Source organism: Vulpes vulpes, chromosome 16 (assembly GCF_048418805.1).
Source record: "Vulpes vulpes isolate BD-2025 chromosome 16, VulVul3, whole genome shotgun sequence".
Classification (NCBI taxonomy): domain Eukaryota; kingdom Metazoa; phylum Chordata; class Mammalia; order Carnivora; family Canidae; genus Vulpes; species Vulpes vulpes.
Genome location: NC_132795.1, coordinates 92,665,543 through 92,688,647, shown reverse-complemented (window position 1 = coordinate 92,688,647; position 23,105 = coordinate 92,665,543). Strand labels below are relative to the sequence as shown.

Below are 23,105 nucleotides of genomic sequence, written 5' to 3'. Positions count from 1 at the left end.
CATTTACCGAGTAGGGGCTTACCCATTTCCCTACCTCAACTTCCTTCTAAACTTATCTTCCAGCCCCTTCTAACAATTTCTCCTTTCCAAAATCCATCTCTAAGTTCTGCTCATTTTCCAAATCTATTCAGCAAAAATAAAAGTCTGAGGACTGAGCCAAACAAATCTTGGGAAGTCTTAATGTATCTTGCCACATCCACACAATTTTTGCTCTATCTTTACAAAATAGAATCATACTACAAAATTCTTATTTTTCAGTGGATTTTTTCATTCACTTTAAAATTTCCTGTCATTTTGTCTTCACAAAAGTCCCTTGAAATGGATATTATCTCTCTCTCTCTCTCTTTTTTTTTTTTACAAACACCTGAGCTCAGAAGTAACTTACAAAATCATAAAGCTTATAAGAGGCTGAGTCAAGATTTGAACTCAGATTTGTAAGGTTATACAAAGCTTATATACTTTATTACCTCTTATATCCAGTTATCAAATTATAAATAACTTTAATCAACTTGTGTAATGCAAAAAAGTCCTTTTTCAAGTGGTCATACTTTTAAAAATTTATTATCTCATGATGTTACAAGTTCTAGGGCTATAAATTAAAGATCATTCAATACCAGTGTCACCTTACAGTAAGATGAAACTAAACAGGGAAAGGATTAGGTCAAAATCAACCATCAACAGTCTTGGCTTTGCATTATATAATTAGTTTACTCCTTGTTTAAAACTGAAAGCTTCTACTTCAATAATTAATTAATCAACAGGAATAATACACATTAGCCAAACCATATAATAACTGAATTAGCAAATTAAGCTGTTCAGACACTCAAAGTCAAATGAAAAGTGATTAGCTGTATACACCACCTGATAATATCATAATAATATCTTCATGTATCAAAGCAACGATGTATAACCATTTCAATTAACATCCAGACGTTGAAAATACTTCCGACTGAAAATGGTTTGCTTAGCAAAAGATAACTGGAAGAATTTGCAGACTCTGATTTTGTTCTCAGGATCTTTAAAAAAAGCTGGTGAGACAAGTGTTCCTTCTATCAATTGTCAATGCAAAGCAGTGATGTTCTAGGGAGTGCTCTTTTTAACACCTCTGGGGTTGAGAAAACGTTAGGTTTAGCACAGGGTACAATTCATGACTGTGGAACAGCCTGGATATCAAAATGTATCTCTAGGGGCTACTTTAGGTAAGAATAAATCTTGGTGAATCGTCTCTGAAATTCAGAGTCTGGAACAGAAAAGGATAAAGTACAGGTGCTGGAGGATAAAAATATTCTCCCTGACATACCTACTCCCCAAAGTGTGTGAACAAAAATGTACGTTTGTAAGAAACTATAAGCAAATAAATACAGCCACAGTAAGTCAACCTATGACTGTTTCTTGTTCTAGGTCTAACCCTTGATCCTTCTCAAACTCTCATCCCAGGTCTTTAGTCATTGTCAAATTATGAAATCCAAATCTGCTTTGCTCAAATTCTCTTTCTGTCCTTCAATTCCCTACAGCCTCAGCACAGGCTGAGGTTTAAAATTCTGCTTGTTCTGTCCTGCACTCAAAACTGTACTTTAGGGGCACCTGGGTAGCTGAGTCAGCAGAGCCCCTCTTTGGTCAGGCTCTGCAGGGAGTCTGTTGAGGATTCTTTCCCTCTCTCCCTCTTCCCCTGCTCCTCCCCAGCTGGTGCACGTCGGTTCTCTCTCTCTCTCTCTCTCTCATTCTCTCAAATAAATCAATCAATCTTCAAAAAATGCAAACTTGATTCTAATTTCCTAGGTCTCTTGGTGGGCAAAATTAAGAGACATTATTTCTGAAACTTAAAAAAAAACTTCTACATCTTGCTTTAATCTTCTTCTTAAATGACTGTAAAGGTAAAAACTGAAGGATTCATTGGAATAATTAGCTAATGAATGAATTTTTTACATAAGTGGTATTTATGTTAATCAAAAAACAAGCTGATGGATTTCTGTAAGTACTAAATTCACTGAGATAAAGAAAAACCTTACTTACCAAGCATTACTTACTATAGGATTGTCTATCGAAAGTTTACCAAAGGGTTGTGAAAAATATAATCTACAAATCAAGCATTATGAGACTCCTTCAATAGGTACCCACCCAACCTAAAAATACTTTCTGAAAAGCCTCTACAGCAATTTATATGTCATACAAAATAGAGTAAATCAATAAATACCTGAACTGAAGTGGCTGTTTCCTGTAAATGGCCACCAGCAACTGCTCCTTTGGAAGCTGCTGAAGGGACACTGTGCATTTTGGGGGTTCCTGGAGTATCAATCTTTTCATCTGTCCTATGTGACTGCCAAGCTTCCTTTCGATGGTGCGATTCAGTAGCCTGGTCTCCAAAAGCAGCCCAAGAACAACTATCTTTTTGTCCATCCTCAAAAGCATTCCAATCTACAACCTGGCTAGGCCCAGCTGAACTGAAGTCTGCAAAATCATCAGAGTCTTGAAAAGCACTGCAGTCATCTTGAATATTTGGCACAGAATCAAAATCTCCAAATTCACCTTCTTGCCCAATTTCCAGTTTTGAAATAGGATCAGTGCCTGTTCCAGTAGACTTTCCTCTCAATTTACATTCCTCTGATAAACTATCAGAAGTCTGTTTTAGGTCGGATTCAGTAAATATAATTTCATCTTGGCAAGAAACAGCATTTGTATCCCCAAATTCTCCAAAGTCATCACCTGGTTCACTAAAATGTGGAAAGTGCTCTGAGGACTCTTCAAAAGTGATATCGCTCATTGAATCTTGAGTACCAGAAACGAAAGGTGGAGTTGCGCCACTGGCTGTGCCAAAGTCCCCAAACTCATCCTCATTAGTATCATTGCAAGTCACAAAATCATTACTACTGTCACCATTTTTTACACTTATAGAATCATCCAGAACACTTTCTTCTGTGGGATCAATGCTGGGGCTTTGGGAATAAGTAAACTTTTTACTTTCTTCTTTGGAAGAACCAACTTCATCATCGGCATCAGAAGTTTTAATAGAATCCATACACAGGTCAGCACACTTTGAAGTAAATAAATCAAGTTTTTCCTCAGTTTTATACTCGTCTTCTCTTATGCTGGCTTCTGAATTATCAGCTGAGTCTGCCAAACTCCAAGGCTTTGACTGAACACTTGATTTTAAAAATTCATCCTGTTGCAATGTTGGAAGGCGTTGTTTTTCAGTACTGAAATCTCTGGTACTCATTCTGTTTATTTCTGAGACACAAACCTGATCCTCTCCATCAATGTCTCCTTTTTCGTCAAAACTTCTACCCAAAGACACTGCTTTTACAGAATTAAGTTCACTGACTCTATTAATTTTATTGTTTTCCTGAATGGTTAATGCTTCTTTACCATTCAAAATTTCACATCCTATTTCTTCTAGTTGTATCCTTTCCTTTTTGGAAAATGTGGCAAAATCTGCAAATTCCTCAGCAGGACTAGGTACACAGTCTAAGTTATACTCAGTACTATGAGTGCTAAGAGGCTTTCTTCCTTTTGAATCAGCTACAATGTCCAGATCATCTGTTCCCTGAGGATTTACAGTTTCCAGTACTGCAAACCCATTTGTCAGAATCTCCAGACAAGGAGGCTTTTCACCATTGCAGCTCTCTAACTGCTTGTTTTGATGAACAATGTTCATATCAGTTCTAAAATCTCCTGGAGAGAAACTTTCAGGCGTTCCAACATTCTGTCTCTGCTTCACTATAGTATTTAAATCTTCTGGACTTTCTATGCCATCAATGGAAGTATCTAAAGTTTTAGATGAAATTATTTCTTTGCTGGTGGTAGAAAGTAAAACATCAGACTGTCCTTTCACAGGAGGAGAAAGTTCAGCTCTGATGTCTTTATCATTACCATTTTTAATGGACTTAAAGCTAGTAAGGCTATCTACATTTTCTGAGAAATCATGAATTGGCATAAAATGGTTTGAAGGTACAAACTCTTCCTTGGGACGAGTATAATCTGGTGTATCAAAATCAACAAACCCTACACCAGAAGGGCTCACTTCTGAAAACCCACCAAATTCCCCAAATTCATCATCATCGTCATCCTCGGCTCCATTGTCTAGTGGTGGTGGGGATGAAGAGTACATTCGAATGATGTCTGGCTCCATTGTTCAATTGCTTTCAAATGATTAATTTACACCTGGAAAAAAAAAAACAGATTTTTTTTTTTTTTTTGGAGGGAACAGATTACATACAGTAAGGTCTTTCAAAATTGTCTCAAAGCTATTTCAAAACAATGCAAATTACAGTGCTCTGTTTGTATCCTTTAAATTATTTTTCTCTTAGGTGAGATTACACAGTTATAATGGCAAAAAAAAAAAAAAATCTCTCTTCCAGTGCATGTTTCCAAGAGCAGTGGTATTACATTACTGAATTTGAGGTTTCCAAAAATTTTTGAGTAAACACATAAGTGTATCTACAAAATTCTCTCTTGGGGCACTTGCTTGTTCTCTTGAGTTCTCTTTCCAGTCCACAGAGGATTCAGGGTCTGTCTTATGGATTTGTATGAGTTCTTTATAAATAAGACATGAAAATAAATTTTATCTCTAATAATTGCTACAAATATATTCCTCACCTTGCTGTTCAATGTTTATTTCTGACCCATTTTTTAAAATAGACTTTTTAGAGCAGTTTTAGGTTCACTAAAAATTGAGCAGAAGGTACAGTGAATTCCTGTATCTTCCCTACCCCTATTCATGCACAGCCTCCTCTATTATGGACATCCTACACCAGAGTGGTGTATTTGTTACAACTGATGAACCTACACTGACACACATCATTATCACCCAAAGTCCATTGTTTATGTTAGGGTTTGCTCTTGGCGTTGTACATTCTTTTTTTTTTTTTTTTTTTTTTTTAATTTTTTATTTTATTTTATTTTTTGGCGTTATACATTCTATGGGTAAGGGCAAATGCATCATATGTATCCACCATTACATTATCACACAGAGTAATTTCAATGCCCTAAAAACCTTCTGTTCCATCCATTATATTCTTCTCTCTCCCCGGCCCCTGGCAACCACTGATCTTTTTACTGTCTCCATAGTTTTGCCTTTTTTGGGGATATCAAAAAATTGGAATCATATAGTCTGTCACATAGTATGTAGCCTGTACATACTATATGATTGGTTCTTTCACTTAGTAACATGTATCCAAGCTTCCTCCATGTCTTTTCATGGTTGATAGCTCATTTCTTTCTAGCACTGAATAATATTCCGTTGTCTGGATGTACCCCAGTTTATTTAATTTTTTAAAATAATTTTCAATATTGAAACCATTTCTGACTTGAAGTTGCAAAAACAGTAGAGAGTTCTCATGTATATTCCATCCAGTTTCCCACAACGATAATATGGTAAATAACGATAGTACATAACCAATCCAGAAAACTGACATCCGTACAACACTATTAACTCCGCTACAGACCTTATTTAGATTTCATCAGTTTTGTGTGTAATTCTATGAAATTTTATCACATGTGCAGATTAGATTCAAATAACCAAGACTATAATTGAGATAAGCACTGCCTACAAAAATAGTTCAGTAATATGCATCAATATAAAGAAACTCTGTTGTTACCTTTCAATATTCACACCCTCCTCTAAGCCCTAACTCCTGCCAGCCACTGATCTATTATCCATTATTATAATTTTGCTACTTCACAAGTATTATGTAAATAGAATTATATAATACGTAATTCTTTGAAGTTGGTTTTTCTTCACTAGACTTAATGCCCTTGAGATCCATCCATGTTGTTACATGTCAAGAGTTTTCTTTTTTGTTGCCAAGGAGTACTCTGTTATAAAAGGGCTCACAGTTTCTCTGTTCACTCAATGTAGGGCATTTGGATTGTTTCTAATTACAAATAATTACAAATATAGCTGCTATCAATATTTGTATACAGATTGTTATCTGACCATGAGGTTTTATTTCTCTAAGATAAATTCCCCGGGGTACAAATGTTCAGTTACACCTAAGTTTAACTTTATAAGAAACTGCCAAACTATTTTCTAAAGTTAATTTGTAAGAGGTCAAATCAACTTTCCATTAGTAATTTTCCTTATTTTGCTTTCATATAAACTTGAGATTTAATAAATATACAATCTTATTTTTTTCTACCTCAGGTGGTTTTCTTTGCATTTAGTTTTTTTTAATAATTTATTTTGATATATGATGCAAAGGTCTAAGCAATTTTTTCTTTTAAATGGCCAAGCAATTGTCATAATCCCATTTACTGAGTAATCCTTTCCATACCCATTAGTCTATGATATCTGCTTCCTATATACACTTAACTCTTAAATGGAATCTGTGTCTGGGCTATCCTGTTTCTTTGTACTAAATAGTCAAAAGGGCCACAAGACAGATTTACATTAGAAGCAAAGGAAAATAAACAACAGAAGTCTTAGAACAAAACCAGACCATAAATTGATAGTTCCAATGAACTGAAGCGCAATGAATATTTCCTGCAATTCACATTTGTAAAATTAGATACACGAGGAAAATATTTTACTACAAAATTCAACCAGTTTTGTAAGCTCAACAAAACAAAACAACCACTTTCTTCTAACTCTCAGAACAAAATTTCGTAAGATCTTCCAGCTTTAGGGAGAAGATACCTTAGAAACCACTTAACTTAATTAGATATGAGGAAAATGAAGCCTACTGATAAGCAACTTTCCCAAAGGTCATACAGCTGGTTAGTAGAGAATGACTTCAGAATTTTGAAAAGGATCTTTGAGGTCAATGACTGGTCAGTCACTGAGAGTTATTTGAAAGAAATTGAATAAATCACAAGAAAAGAAAAAGACTCCATTGTAATATATCTATTTTTAAACTGTCTTCCTTACAAAACCAGCATCATAAATAAGAAAATAATGGCTTTACTTCTGAGATACCTTTTCTGCTGATTTAAAGAGAAAAGGAAAAAAATAGTAAAAGATACATATAAACCCTACTTTCCTCCTTTGTCCAGAGTCCTGATAACCCCTTACAATGCTTATACAAGGTAATTTGGCCTCTAAAAGTTTCCCTGTGATTATGAAGTTCCTATTATTTAAAAATACTGATTGTTAATGAGAGTGTGGAGAAAAGGACATTTGCACACACATACTGCTGTGGATGTGTAAATTGTTAGAAGGCTTCCAGAAGGCAATCTGGCTATATTATACAAACTGTGTGTGTGTGTGTGTGTTTTAAAGATTTTATTTATTTATTCATGAGAGACAGAGAGAGAGGCAGAGACACACGCAGAGGGAGAAGCAGACTCCCTGTTGAGCAGGGAGCCCAATGCAGGACTCGATCCCAGGACCCTGGAATCACACCCTGAGCCGAAGGCAGATGCTCAACCACTGCCACCTAGGCATCCCTGTTTTTTGTTTTTTTTTTTTCTTAAAAGTAAAACAAAAATGTTCCAAAGGGATTATTTAAACAAATTACGCTTTGTCCTCCCAATAGGATGCCATGTAGCCATTAATATCATGATTACTCGTTTTTAAATTTAAAAGCATTCATAATGATACCAACATGTCAAAAGGACACAAAAGCCAGCTTGAAGGGATTCCTAGTGGTAAAATCGGTGACAATTTGAGCATCAAAATAAAGATAATATTGAATTATAATCCACCGAATAAAAGAATCAACTATCAGTCCTCAGATACAAACATGTAAGATACTGCAGTTTCAAAATATCTCCCCACAACATACTCAATTACAAAGGAACAAAGTGTAACTTTACAGTGGTGAAGGCTGACACTTCATCAAATGATCAAAGTGAACATGATTAGTAATGGGAATACTGAAATCATGTATCACCTGACAAGATGTAACAAGAACACAGGATCACTCCTGGAATATTCCTGCCCAAAAGACACAACCTGAATTTATTCATGAGGAAACTTCAGACAAATTCAAATTGAGACACAGTCTACAAAACAACTGGCCTGTAATCTTCAAAAGTATCAATGTCATGAAAATTAAGGAAAGACTTAATAACTCTTCCAAATTGAAGATGACTAGAGACATGACAAGTAAATTTAACACATGATTTTCAACTGGCTTCCCTTTCTGTACAGGTCATTATTGGGACGACTGTGAAATCTGAATAGAGTCCAAGGAGCAACGTGTTGATGCTAATTTCTTGATTTTGAGGGTAGTATTGTGGTCACGTAAGAGAGTGTCTTTGGTTGTCGGAAATGCACACTAAAATACTTGGGAGAGATGAGACATCAGGTTGGTAACAGTCTCAAGTTATTCTGGAAAAACACTTATTTGTACTGAACTTGCAACTTTTCTATGTTTATGATCATCTCAAAATGAAAATTAAATAATTATAAGTATTCAAGGAGATTTATGTTTGCATTTAAATATGCACGTTGTATAATAAATACATGTTACTTATAAAGTATCTTCTTTTCAAATTTTTTGGCAAAGTATACATAAAAATTCCTATTTAAAAAATTTAAAAATGTACTATTCTAACCATTTTTTAGTGTACAGTTCAGTGGCATTGAGTACATTCACATTGTTGTACAACCATCACCACCATCCATCTTTAGAAATCTTTGTCTTCCAAAATATTAAAATATTTTCTGTACTCATGTTTTTAAAAGACTGATTGATTGATGAGACAGAGAGAGAGAGAGAGAACAAAAGGGAGAAAGAACCTGAAGCAGACTTTGCATTGAGCATGGAGCCCGACATGTGGCTTGATCCCACAACCATGAGATCATGACCTGAGTCAAAACCAAGATCAGACACTAAACCAACTAAGCCGCCCAGGTACCTGTTTTCTGTACTCATTAAACAATAACTCCCCATAACTCCCCATTCTCCCACCTCCCAGATCCTGCAACCAGCATTGTTTTTTCTCCACGAATTGGACCACTCTAGGCACCTCATATAAGTGGAATTACACAATAGATATCCTTTGGTGACTGGCTTATTTCACTTAGCATAATGTCCTCAAGGTTCATATATTTTGTGTAGCATGTGTCAGAATTTCATCCTTTTCAAGGCTGAATATTATTCCATTGTATGTATATACTATCATCTGTTGGTAGACAGTTGGGTTACTTCTACCTTTTGGCTGTTGTGAATAACGTTGTTGAACACAGGTGTACAATATACCTTATTTTTTTTGACTCTTTGTTTTGAAACAGTAATAGATTAGCATAAAGTTGCAAAAATAACAGACACCATATGTACAGCCTTCATCTAGCTCCCCCTAATGGTGAATCTTATATAGCTCTAGGACAATAGCAAACCTGGAAACTGACCATGTTGAAACATTACTATTACCTAGACTGCAGTCCTTATTCAGTCTTCACCTTTAAAAAAAAAAAAAAAGCTTTTGTGTGTAGTTCTGTTTAATTTGATCCCATGTACAAATCTTTGTAACTACAATTATCAAGATACAGAATTGCTCCTTCTCCCCCATCCTATCCCTGGCCAACCACTGATCTATTTTCTGTCTGCATAGTTCTGTCATTTCAAAAGTGTTATGTAAATGAAATTATACAGTATGCAACTTCTTGAAGTTAACTTTTTTCACTAAATATAATGCCCTTAAGGTCCATCCTGGTTATGCATGTATCAATAGGTCAATTATTTTTATGGCTAACTAGTATTCTATAGTACAGATATACCAGTTTGTTCTCTCACTCATCAACTGAATGACATATGGGTTATTTCTTATACTTTATTATTTTAAGTAGTACCTAAACTTTACATAAACATAACCTTAATATATGCACCAATAGTGTATTTAAATAGTATACATATTAAAGATGCTAACAACATTTATGTACAGGTTTTTGTATTTCTGAATCAGCAACTTTGTAATCACACCAACAATACTAAAAATAGTCCTTCCTGCCACATCTTGACAAAGTATTCTCTTTCTCCTCCTAGATACAATAGGCTCTGTCAGCCTCCCTGACTATGAACATTTCCTTATTTCTCTAAACTGTGTCACATACTGATGGGAAGAACTTGGGCTACAGATTCCCTTCCCGCAGGTCTTGGCTTTGGTCCAATTCATCCTTCAACAATTTAAGAGAATGCCACTCTCAAGTTTCAGTCAAGAATGCCAACCAGCCAGTGTGGAGGAGGCTTGGAACTTTTCAGAAAATTCTTCAGTGTCCAGGGCAACTCAGTAAAATTTGTTAGTTGAAGTATTATTTGTTAATTGAAGTATTTGATGAATTAGCATACTAAGTTTGACTTAAGACAAATATACTTCTTTTTTTTTTTAACACAGAAAATATGGACTTTAAATAGCTATTCCTACTTAACCGGAATAAGAGATAGATGAGCTACTTTAATACTGTGCCTGGCACACAGTAACTTTAATGTCTCTTCAGCTGTCTTAATGGACTCTTACTCCATACCACAAGGAGTTCTAATCAGTTGTCTAATTTCTTTATAATCAAAACAAGTACATGCACACATGTGCGTGTGTAAAAGGGTGTGTTCAACTTCCCAGTTTTATGACTGCTTATTCCAAGACCTCTTAAAGTGGAGTAAACAAGTAATGAGGGTATCTAGAAAAGATTCAAACCATATTATACACAAAAAGTAGACAGGGGCTTTCATGGGTAATAAATGGGGTATCCTAAAGTTAGAGCATGCAGATAGAGAATTTGGCAGACTACCTGCACTTCAGAGTCTGTCCATGGGAAATCACACCCTTAGAACAGAGACTAGGGGGCAATATAAGTGAAAAATAGTAAAATAAAAATGTAAGCCAAAGAAGACCTTCCGGGCTACAGACTATGAAAATCAAAGGATCTTGGGTTTGGTAATTCTTTTATAGGAGTCCACTAGAGAGGAACCAGGGGAAGAATCCAGAAGCCTAGTAGCAATCAGCTGTGGAACCCTGAGTCCTGTGCCAGATTAGCAGCCAGGGTAACAAGGCATACAATGGATGAAAGTAATTCAATACTAATCTCTCAAAAGAAAAGAAGTTGTACCTGCTTAAGGATTTCTAGCCTCAAGTCTGAAATGGTCATGGAAAAGAAGAGTTGGTAGGTCTATAGGTTGAAAGCTCTGGGGTCAAGTGGAAAGGAAGGGTTGGGAACGCAGAGGAATGAAAGGAGGAATGGGGCTCACTATCATCTAAGACTATCTGGCAATTTAAAAATAGTTTCCCTAAAGGAACAAAGCTGAAGCACTTAAATTACCAGATATAAAGACTTGTTTAAAGCTACATGTCATGTGATAACAAAGATGCCACTGCAGTGTGGAGGGGGAAAGGACAAGCCTTTTTTTTCAACAAATGGTGCTAGATTAAGTGAATGTCTATACAGGTGGACTCAATCTTTGATTCTACCTAGTACCTTATAAAAAAATCAGCTCCAGACAGATTGTAGGCCTAAATGTGAAAGGTAAAAATAATCAACCTTCTAGAAGATAACTTAAGAGATTATTTTCAAGACCTTAGGGAAGGCAAGGTGTTTTAAATAAGACACAGAAGGCAGAAATCATAAAAGAGAAAATGGTAAATTGGACTTCATTAAGATTTAAAATTCCCAGGGATCCCTGGGTGGCGCAGCGGTTTGGTGCCTGCCTTTAGCCCAGGGCGCGATCCTGGAGACCTGGGATCGAATCCCACGTCGGGCTCCTGGTGCATGGAGCCTGCTTCTCCCTCTGCCTATGTCTCTGCCTCTCTCTCTCTCTGTGTGACTATCATAAATTAAAAAAAAAAAAAAAAAAAAAAAAGATTTAAAATTCCTGTTACCTAAAGAACAACATTAAGAGAGTGAAGAGGCAAGCCACTGACTGGGAGAAGAAATCTGTGCTACATATAACTGTAAAAGAACTCATATCCAGTATATATAAAGAATTCCTACAAATCAAGGTGAGACAACTCAACAGAAAAATGACCAAAATATTTTGAACAGGTAAATCACAAAAGAGATTACACAAATAGCCAATAACTATCTGAAAAGTCGTCAGGGAAAAAATGCACATTAAAGTCCCAAGAAGACACTATTATACACCCACCAGAACAGATAAAATTAGAACAAAACAATATTAACCACAGCTACCAATGGCAACAATATGGAACAACTAGTATTCTCTTATTTTAATGGCTGGAGTGTAAACTGGAAACTGGTATACCTATTTGGAAAACTGTTTGGCAGTACTTACTAAACCTGTACCAGGTCTATACTCCACAGAAGTGAGTACATATGTGCATTGAAAGGCATGTACAAGACTGTTCATAATAACTTTATTTTTTTAAAGACTATTTGACAGAGAGAGAAAGAGTGAGTATGCATGCGTGCACAGGCAGGGGAAGCAGCAGGCAGAGGCAGAGGGAGAGGGAGAAGCAGACTCTGCAGAAGCAGAGCAGAGAGTCCAGTGCAGGGCTCAATCCCAGGACCTGAGATGAAGGCAGATGCCCAACTGACTGAGCCACCCAGGCGCCCCCATGATAACTTTATTCTTCATTAAAAATAACCCAAGTGTCCATAAGCAGACTGGTTAAAACGAACCATGGTATACACATACAATGGAGTACACTATGAATTATTATTACAGGCAACAACATGGATGACTATCACAGACATGATGTGTGAAAGAAGCCAGATATACACACAAAATACATATTGCGATTCCATTTCTGGGAAGTTCAAAATAGGCAAAACAAATCTACGGGGATAATTCAGAACAGGGGTACCTATAGCAGGTACAGTACTGACTGGAAGGGGGCATAAAAGAGCCCCAGGGTGCTAATAATGTTATTATCTCTTGATGAGAATACTAGTTACACAGGTACATATATATTTTACATATATGAACAATGTACTAAGACTCATACATTTGTTCTGTGTATGTAACAATAAAAAACAAAACGTGTTTCTCAGAAAATCAACACATTTAACAACAACTACATTAAAGTGAATGCATATGGGATCGTAATAATAAGCATACCATTTATCAAAAAAAAAGTTTTGCTTATTTATACTTTTCCTAATTCTGGGATTTAAGGTAATATGCGTTTGTCTCAAAAGGCAGCATTGGTACAGGAGAAAGATCTTGGATTTGGAGTCAAAGAGATCCTAGGTTCAGATTCCAGTTTCCTCATTTACTAATTATGTGAGTTTGCCCTCCTTGAGCTTCGGTGTCCTATCTATAAAAAGGGGCTAGCAGTTCCTCCCTTTCAATGCTGTTGTGAGGATTACAAATAACAGACCTTCAATACCTGGCACATTCTGTACCTCAGCAAGTTATCAACTATCATTACATTTTAACTTTCACCAAGTTTGTGGTTCAAACCATAATCTACCCTTAACAAAAATCTAAGCCAATGTTTGCTTAGTTGCCAAAAACATTCACATGACTCTGCATATACTTTAAAAGGTCACTGAAAGAATAAGTCACTTAAGAAAAATATTCCTAGCTGCACTAAAGATACAAGATATTGATTTTATTGCCAATTTCTCTAACCCACCCCTGGAAAATATGAAACAATGCCCAAGGTTGAAGGACTGAGACCACAGCCTCATGCTTCTAAAATTGAAAATCTATAAAAATGATAATTTTCATTTTCTCTTTTTGAGTGATTTCTCCTCAGCATATTGTATTAGCTCTATGGTGGCTAACAAAACAAGGAAAGCCCCTAAAAATAGATGCTTTTTAGTAAAAAATTGAGAAGCGTTATGTTGTTGTGATTTGTTTCTAAGATTCCCTTCAACATAGGCTGCAAACTTTAAGGCTCTTTAATCAAACTTACATAATTCTAAAGATGAATATTTTTAAGAGATATGATCTGAACTTGCTGACTCAAGAACAAAAACGCAAGACATTATAGACATCAGCTATATCAATATGTCAACATGTCATCAACTGCATAACATGCAGTATTATTTAAAATATTTGTTGAACAAACAGTAGAGTCCAAGCACTTTCTTCTGCTTACACCAATATCAAGTTAACATTTATTCAACACTTACTATGTGCTGATACTATATGAAAAGCATTTGTGAATTATCTCATTTACTCCTCATACTATGCTATGCGGTAGGGATTATCTTCATTTTACAGATAAACGCTTACAGAGGTTAAATAATCCCTCATGGTAGTGTAACTACTAAGTGGTGAATCAGTCACAAGCTAATAGAATACTTGAAAAATGTCTTACTGCAGAAATAATTGAGAGCAAATACAAGAATTACAAGAATCATCCCTTAAAGGTTTCTGAGTTAAGAAAAAGGTTTCTGAAACTTTCACAATAGTTTGAAAGAGGAAAAAATGCTTACAAGCTAATAACCAACAAAAATGCCAAGAGGTGAATGTCTTCTTTTTAGTATTAATGTATACAATGGTAAAAATGTAAAGAAACAAACAGCAAAATATCTTTATAACTAAGTTGATCACCCTCAAAAGGCCAGATTGACAAAAAGTGACAACCAAATTTTCTATCTTCCTGATTTTGATGTCAATAACGATGATTCACAAAAGTACAAATATCATACCTATAACCTAAATGACAATGTGAGCAGCAACTCACACTCTTCAATGGATGTTGCTAAGTAGCAATAAAAGTTATCATTTTACAGAAGGTAGTTTTCAAAAATTCCTAAGAAAGAGCTTTTCTTTTATGTAAATCCATAAGGCATTTTGTGTTTTTCTAGCTGCACAGTAAAAATTAAACAAGATAAACAAAAACTTTTGAAATTGTTTTATCTTTAATTCATCATATCAACTGACCATATTTGAGAGATTACTAGCTTTTATTCCCCAAAAGGTACTTCAACTTGAAATTGGATAAATGATATTGGATAACTGTTGCTAACAAAGACAACAAAACAGAAGCAGTGGTGAGAATGGATGCATTAGCCCTGGGAAACAGTTTTTTTCCCTAGTACTCTCTGCTCTTATTACACAGTTACAGAATAAATTAGCCACTCTAATTTCCTCCTTAACATCCCTGAAACTTTACGACAAAAACAGAATCTAAAAGCAGAACTACTTCAGTTTCAAGTCCTTTCACTAAAATCTTGCTTATATCTACCATATTGTCTACAGATAACCTCTGGACTTTCTGTTCTCTTTCTCAATTGCTTGCTCAGGGGACCCTTTGAATTTCTCCATTACTACTGATGCTTTCTCACCAGCCTGTAAATGTTCCAGAGTCTCCCAACCTTAAACAAATCAGAGCAAAACAAAACAAACTCCTCCCTTCTGTGCCCTTCTAGCTCTCCTCCTCCTCACCACCAAGCTTCTTCAAAGGGCTCTGTCTATTGGCTATCTCTACTTCCTAGCCTCCCACTCACTCCTCAACCCAGAACAATCTGGCTTCCATCCTACCACTCCACTGAAACTACACTTGCAAGAGATACTTTACTTGAGCTCAAAAGACTGGAAATGCTGTGCAGGAACAGGCCTCTGCTGTTGACCACTGCAGCTCAGGGCCTGATGCACGGTAGGAACTGAATACCCTATTACTGTTCTTGCTGGGGCATTACCCCACTGACCATTCGTGAACTGTCTCCTTCTCCACCTCCCACTAGATTTCTATAACCCTCGTTCTGGTGCTCCACCAAGTAAGTTAGAAAACATCGAAGTTCAGTCAAGGTAAGTAAATATGATCTGGGAGGCTGGTCTGAGATGTAACATGGGCAAAAGAAAGCAAATCCAATCATTTGTGCTGCACCTGACTGAAAAAAAGAATATGTTGAGCAGGGTAGTGCTTATATGCAAACTAGGGGGAAAAAAACAAACAGCTAAAGGACAAATTTTTGTTCATGTATGTGTTTAACAGACCAGCCAGTATGACTTTCTGCTTTGATTTGAGGCAGTTTCTCACCATAAGTGGAGGTGTCAGCTGGTGTCTCCAGAGCGTGATATGACTCTGGATGGCCCAACTAATTTCCCCTCCTCTTGTTCTCTGTTCCCAGAAACTTTAATACTCCATGTAAAATTTCCCACAGATTTGCAATCAGCCAGCATGAATAGCTGACATGTTTTGAAAGAAATTTCTAGCTGTAAAGCTTTAGATTTAAATTCTGGTCAAGACTGATGAGTTAAACCTCAAGATCCCATGGTATTATGAAAAAAATAAAAACCAAAACCACAAGACCTACTTTATGGACTTTCAAAACGAAAGACCCCACTCTAGTCTGTAACTCAAATTGTTCAGGCCTTTGGCAGCTACCCTTCCTGACACTGCTACTCCAGATATTATAAATCCCACCAGGAGAACTCACCTTTTAGAGAAAAAAACATCTACTAAAGGTTCTAAAACTGCAACCAAATGCAGTTAGAATTCAATCACCTGAGCTAATGAAAAAGGGATGCAGGCAGTGTCCTACATAATCTATAACTCACAAATTTGGCCTTTAAATATGTCCTATGCAACAGCAGATTTACCTCACAAATTATCTTTGCTAAGTGCTATCTGTTAATTTCTTCTCTGACCACCCATCAATTGAGAAAAAGATAACCTAGAAACATGGGAGAAGGAAACCAGATAATGAACCAGGCTTAAAGATAATCATACATCATCCACAAATAATAACATATAAGGACATTCTTGGGGTGATTATAAAACAAAAGCTTTGTATATGTGAAAAATCAAACGTAAACACATTCCAAAACAGTGCTCAAGAATGTATGTTGTGATATACCCAGGTAATGCCACAAGTAGGTCCCACAGTACTGATAACCTTCATGGAAATTATGGAAGGAATTCCCATAGCAAACAAATTCTAGGTGGTTGACCTTTCAATTGTGTTGTTCCTTGGTTTAAAGTTTTACTTTCCCCTGAGAGGTAGAAAGGGTAAAGGGCAAACAGAATTTCACCAACTAGTACTTACCCTTACTCTCTGGGTACTCTTGATATTTTTAGTTCTATTTCACTTTTCCTTAAAAGTTGGTCAGGATCCCCTAAATTGATTTTATTTATTTTTTTTTAATTTTTTTTTTTTTGTTTTTTATTTATGATAGTCACAGAGAGAGAGAGAGAGGCAGAGACATAGGCAGAGGGAGAAGCAGGCTCCATGCGCCGGGAGCCCGACGTGGGACTCGATCCCGGGTCTCCAGGATCGCGCCCTGGGCCAAAGGCAGGCGCTAAACCGCTGCGCCACCCAGGGATCCCCATGGATCCCCTAAATTGATTTTATAAACCTAAATTTTATAAACCAGAAATAGGTCATAACCCAAAGTAAAAAATAATAATAATAAAAAAAAAGACAAAAAGGACACTGAAGAATTTAAAGAAAATGAACAAAACTAAAAGTCAATTTCCCCTAAATACTATTAGTATCACTGAGGTTAGGGAAATGCAGGTCCTTCTATATAGATGTTATGAATAATGTCAATTAAAAAATTTGAAATTTGTCCATAGTTTTTCACCTTTAAAGTACGTAAGTGGCACAATTTAAGGCGACTTAAAACTCCTGCAGTGTTTCTATTCTGGGTATTTTCTAAGACATCAATTCTCCTATGATCACTTTTATAGGAATCATTTTACAGTCTTGTAGTCATTGCTTAAAGTTTGCTACGACAAGAAAAAAAAATCTCAAAATATCTCTGTACAAAATCTTAACACAGAATTTGTATTAGTAATGCATGTCTACCACAACAAGAATTGTTTGCATGCATCAATTTTGTTCAAGGTTTAATCTCCCTCACAATAATACTATCACTCCCTTTCCTTCTGATCCACTTCCTCTAAATCCAATTACTGCTTCCAGCATATAAGAGGAGGGAACAGAGCTTCTTTCAAAACAAAGAACTCCTCCTTGATCTGGTGCTTACAAGGACAAAATGCATTCTTAAATTACATTATTTGAATGAGCCAAGTAATTTGATAAAGTGAAAGTGTTCTTTTTCTCTTCACAGAATTTTACATAAAGTAATAACAAATACTATTATTTTTTCAAATTCATACTACCCTCAATCTACAAAGCAAGCCACTTTAAGGATAAAATTAAAGATACTATTGGTGGGACTACATGTTGGTTCATACTCCAAGTAATTCTGCAATATACAAAAAATTTTAATGCACAGTTTTTGGACTAAACAATTTCATCCACAAGAATGTATCCTATAGAAACAATCATACAAGCATCCAAAGATCATTCCACATAAATGTTAATTCCTGCATTGTTTGTTTAAAAAGTTAACTGAAAATAACTGAAATATTTATCAATAAGAAATAGGGTAGGGGCGCTCAGTCAATTAAATGACTGTCTTTGGCTCAGGTCATGATCCTAAGGCCCCAGGATCCAGCCTGGCATAGGGCTCCCTGCTAGGCAGGAAGTCTGCTTCTCCTCCCTCTGCCTGCCACTCCCTATCTTTGTGTGCTCTCTCTCTGTCAAGTAAGTAAGTAAATAAATAAATAAATAAATTATTAAAAGAAAATAAGGAATAGGGTAAATAAAAACTATGGCCACTAAAAAAAAGATAAAGCTACAATATTAATTGGGAAATGTGTCTAAAACACTTTTAATAAAGATTTTTTTACTTGAGATCGAGCGAGAGAGAACATGAACAGGAGGAGCAGCATAGGGAGAGGGAGAAACAGACTCCCTGCTGAGCAGGGAGCTCAACAAGGTGCTGGATACCAGGACCCCAAGATCATGACCTGAGGTGAAGGCAGATGCTTAACTGACTGAGCCACACAGGTGCCCCTAAAACACATTTTTAAGTTAAAATAAAAGAAAGCATTTTCTGAAAGGCAGTCTCTCTTGATTCTCCTCTTATCATAGCCTTTCCTCCTCCTTCAATGAATCTGCTTCTTCTGCTTGCCTCTTAAATTTCAGTGTTCCTCAGGCCTTAGTCTCCTCATATTCTTATCCCGGAGGGTTCTCAACCACCTTTTCTTTTTATATGTTCAGAATGCTAAAACCACTATCTACTTACAGGCTCCCCAACCTCCAGATCTGTCTACCTAAATGCCTTTCTGAATATCACCACTTGGATGTCCTAAAGATATTTCATATGTTCCAATTCCAAAACTGAAGTCAATCAACCTCTACTCAAAACAACAGAAACTGGACCCCCCCCCCCAAAAAAAGAACAGAAACCACTTGTTCTTATACAACACTCTTCTCTTTTCTTTTCTTCTTTCTTTCTCTTTCTTTCTTTTTCTTTTCTTTTTTTCTTTTCTTTCTCCCTCCCTCCCTCCCTCCCTCCCTCCCTCCCTCCCTCCCTCCCTCCCTCCCTCCCTTCCTTCCTTCCTGTTTTATTTATTCAGGAGAGAGACACAGAGAGGCAGACTCCAGGACCAAGACGCGAACAAAAGATGGACACTCAAACACTGAGCCACCCAGGTGCCCCACTATATAACATTCTAAATTCGAAGCCCAGAAATCTGAGGGTTAGCCCTGTTTTCCCTCTGCTCCCATCCCACCCCCATCCCACAAATTAAATCAACCATAAATGAGGTCTTTTATATTTCTTACTGTATTTATTTTAACATCCCACAACCAATAGCTTATGTCAGGGCCTCATTATTTCTGGCTGGGATTACTACAGTCTATTTGAAACACCTATCTTATCCAACATGGCTAAGATACTCTCTCTTTGCACCAATCAGACAAAACTAACCCCTGGTTCCTCCACTGGCTCTGTTACCTCTAGGTTGTCATACATCATTTTTTCTAACTTCCTATTGTTACCTATTCAGAGAACCCACTTACTACACTTTCAAACCCTATTCAGGCATGAAGTTTTCTGTGAAGTGAGATCCACCAATACTTATCAAGTTATTAAGTCATAGGTACTATGCTAGGTACTATTCATACATGATCCAACTTAATCTCAACCATCTATTTTTGTAGAGGAAAAAAAACATGCTCAGAGAGGTCAAATAATCTGCTCGAGGTCTCACAAAGAGTAAGTACAGAAAGGAGGGCCTTAACATTACAACCACTGTTCTTTTCATTATGTTAGTTTGCCTTTCTAAATCAATTAATCCTTCTTTATATCTACCTCTTTTATTACATTTGACAAAGTAAATCAAATTTGTTTCCATGTTTTTCTCCTCTAGTAGCCTATAAACCAATGTTACTCAATCTTAGCTTTGTATTAAGTTTTTCCTTTTTAATAGAACAGGTGGACCTAAAGATCTGTACTTTTTTTTTTTTTTAAAGTTTCAAAGATGATGCTGATTGTCAGTAAAGCTGGAGAAACACTGAGTTAAGTTTCCAGAAGATAAGAATGTTACTGGACTTTATAACTTTGGGGTTGACATAAATGCCTGCAAACTTCACTGCTGAACACATTGATGGAGACAAATCAATGAAATTGTCATTTTTCTTATAAAACGTTTTCCTTTACTTACAATGATTTGATTGTACAAACATTTCTAAAATTTACCTGAGAATATCACAAAGAAATTTCACACTCAAGATTTATAAAAGAAAGGGGTGCCCGGTTGGCTCAGTTGGTTAAACACCTGCCTTTGGCTCAGGTCATGATCCCAGAGTCCTAGGATAGGGCCCACGTTGAATTCCCTGCTCAGTGGGAAGCCTGCTTCTCCCTCTCCCTGCCACTCCCCCTGCCTGTGCTTGCTCTCTGTCAAATAAATAAATAAAATCTTAAAAAAATTTTTTTTAAAGAGTTCACAACAAAATTTTTGATACTTTTCTTAAAAATAAAACTTGGAAAATTTCCTCAAAGGATCAAATTTGAATTACTGCAATGATCCTGGAAACAGATACAATTATGTACATAATTTAAATGTTAATAGAATTCTTGTTAAAAATAAAACCATGTTTAAAAATTTAATCGGTTCCACTTACTATTGAATATTAAGAAATGAATGTGAACAGCAACAAAAGAAACTCTTCTCTACTTCCAGAAACCAAGGTCACTGATAATCTGATTAAAATCTGTACTATTTAGGTGTGACGCTTGCACTGTGTTGCAAGTAAACTTCTGAAACCTAATGAGACAGAAAGCTATCATCTGCTAGCTCGTTATGATATAGAGGGATAAGTCTGAAATACAAAAGGAGGATGAAGTAATGAGGACTTAACTATAGGTAAAAAGTAATGAATATTTTTTTTTTAAAAAAGTAATGAATATTCAAACATTCCAGTTTGGGTTTTGGGAAGAGAAAATATGAATGTTATACATTAAACATAAAATATGTTATGTCAAACTCTTGGTATGATTTTTTTTTTTTTTTAAGAAGCAAAGATACTATTAAAAATATTCAGGGGATCCCTGGGTGGCTCAGCGGTTTGGCACCTGCCTTCAGCCCAGGGCGTGATCCTGGAGTCCCGGGATCGAGTCCCACTCGTCGGGCTTCCTGGATGGAGCCTGCTTCTCCTTGGTCTGTGTCTCTGTCCCTCTCTCTCTCTGTGCCTCTCATGAATAAATAAATAAAATCTTAAAAAAAATATTTGGTGCAAAAAGAGTTAATTTATTTCTTAATGTAGGTTCATTAATTTTATAAATAGCTACTAAAAAAAAAGTCTTAAGAAAATAAATCAATGCTTCAGATTCTGAGTGTCACTATAGCAGAAGTGTTTTACCTGAAAATACTCCAGGTCAACATTTCTGCATCCAAATAATGAACAATTGAGATGAGAGATGATTAACTATAGCAAAATAGAAAATACTATAAAACATAAGCAATGACTAAGAAGAAAACAACAACAAAAAAATATCCACCTGGGAGGGTGCGTGAGGCAGAAACAGTATTCATTTTATTTCTTTGGTCTCATTAAGAAATATGCAAATATTAAAGATCCTACTCCTAGAAGTCTTGCTTTGGAAAATATCATTTAAAATTAACATTTAAAGAATAAGATGTGAACTAGGAATGATATCCTCTATTATCTAAACACAAAATTGTTATTTTATGCAACAGAAAAATTCAATGTTAGCAATGTAGGATTTTTACATTTGTTGTTAAACTTGTTAGGTTTTTTTTTTTCTGCTCATGTAAAATGGGGTCTCCTCTTCTATTTTCTAACTGCTAAGTGCTACTTATAAAATTGAAAGCTCCTATTACTTGTAAAGTATACCATCACATCATAAGCAAACTGGAATAGTCTGACCATTTCCTTTCCAATTCTTATGTCTTTTTCCTTATTGACTGTGCTGGCTCATGTCTCCAATATCAAATCTACTAGTAATGGTGACAGCGGGCATTACTAGTCCCCCTAAATTAAAATAATGATTTTTGGTTGGAGGTATATACATTTTATCATAATGCAGAATTATCCAATAATTTTTTTAAGTTGTTTTGTTAAAAAAAATTAAAAGTGAGTTTCAAAATTTATGGAGACAATTACAGTATTTATGGAGAGAATTATATAATTTTTCCTTAGTTCTGGTAATGTTAACAAAAAGAACCGATAGTTATTCATAATTGTTTTCAGCGTGTTCAGAAGGGAAGCCCAGTTTGTTTTCTGATGCAGGAAAAAGGTATGTTTCCAAATAATCAAATAAGCATTGTGTTAGATTATTTGCTCGATTACACACTTCAAACAGAAATATTTAACTTACTTGATCTAATTTAATTACTCTTTACTTTCACTTTACAAGTAGGTCTCAAAACAAATTCACATTTTCTTGTTAAGTATGAAACATATCCAAATTAGTAGTGTAGGTTCTTCCAGGTTTCATGCAGGCTCTCTTCTTATTCAACGTCCCCCCTAAACAATCTCATCCACCTAAGGCTTTAATTACCATGTTCTGGGCCTCCCAGATTTATTCCTACAACCCTGCTCTCAAACCAGAGCTCCAGACCTGCCAGGCCAACTCTCTATTAGTTCTCTGCACTTGAATTCTTCAACTCAAACCAAGCTTAACAGGAAGAAAACTCAAAGCTTTTCTTCCTCAAATCTAGTCCTTTTCCAGGGTGCTCTAACTCAGGGAATGGCCCCTCCACCCACCTAGTTACTAAATCAGAAACATAAGAACCACCCTTGACAAAGCTCCTCACCTTCCCCTATCTTCTAAAGAATGATTTGTATCTCATAAATCCCTCAATTCTAGAATATCTGTACTTCCTTTCACCTTCTGTGACTTGTTCCAGTCTAAGCTGCCATTATCACTTAAACAGCCTCTTCCTGACTGGTATGCAATCATGCACAACCTAAGTAATCTTCTAAAAAGTCAATC

General features: G+C 36.0%; 1 protein-coding gene and 1 long non-coding RNA gene across 4 annotated transcripts in view; one reads left to right on the top strand and one right to left on the bottom strand.

The window, feature by feature from the left end:
- AFTPH (aftiphilin) overlaps positions 1-23,105 on the bottom strand; it is a 65,434-nt gene that overhangs the window by 35,420 nt on the left and 6,909 nt on the right. For all 3 annotated transcript variants that reach the window (XR_011998048.1, XM_072743092.1, XM_072743093.1), the window contains exon 2: positions 2,195-4,158. Coding sequence is in view for 2 of the 3 variants with exons in the window: in XM_072743092.1 (XP_072599193.1) it covers positions 2,195-4,126 (1,932 nt within the window). In the remaining variant the exon portion in view is untranslated. The remainder of the gene's footprint in view (positions 1-2,194; positions 4,159-23,105) is intronic.
- On the top strand, positions 15,314-20,247 carry LOC140596021 (uncharacterized). Its single transcript, XR_011998049.1, has 3 exons — positions 15,314-15,444; positions 15,533-15,596; positions 20,120-20,247. It is a non-coding gene; the product is annotated as an uncharacterized lncRNA (long non-coding RNA).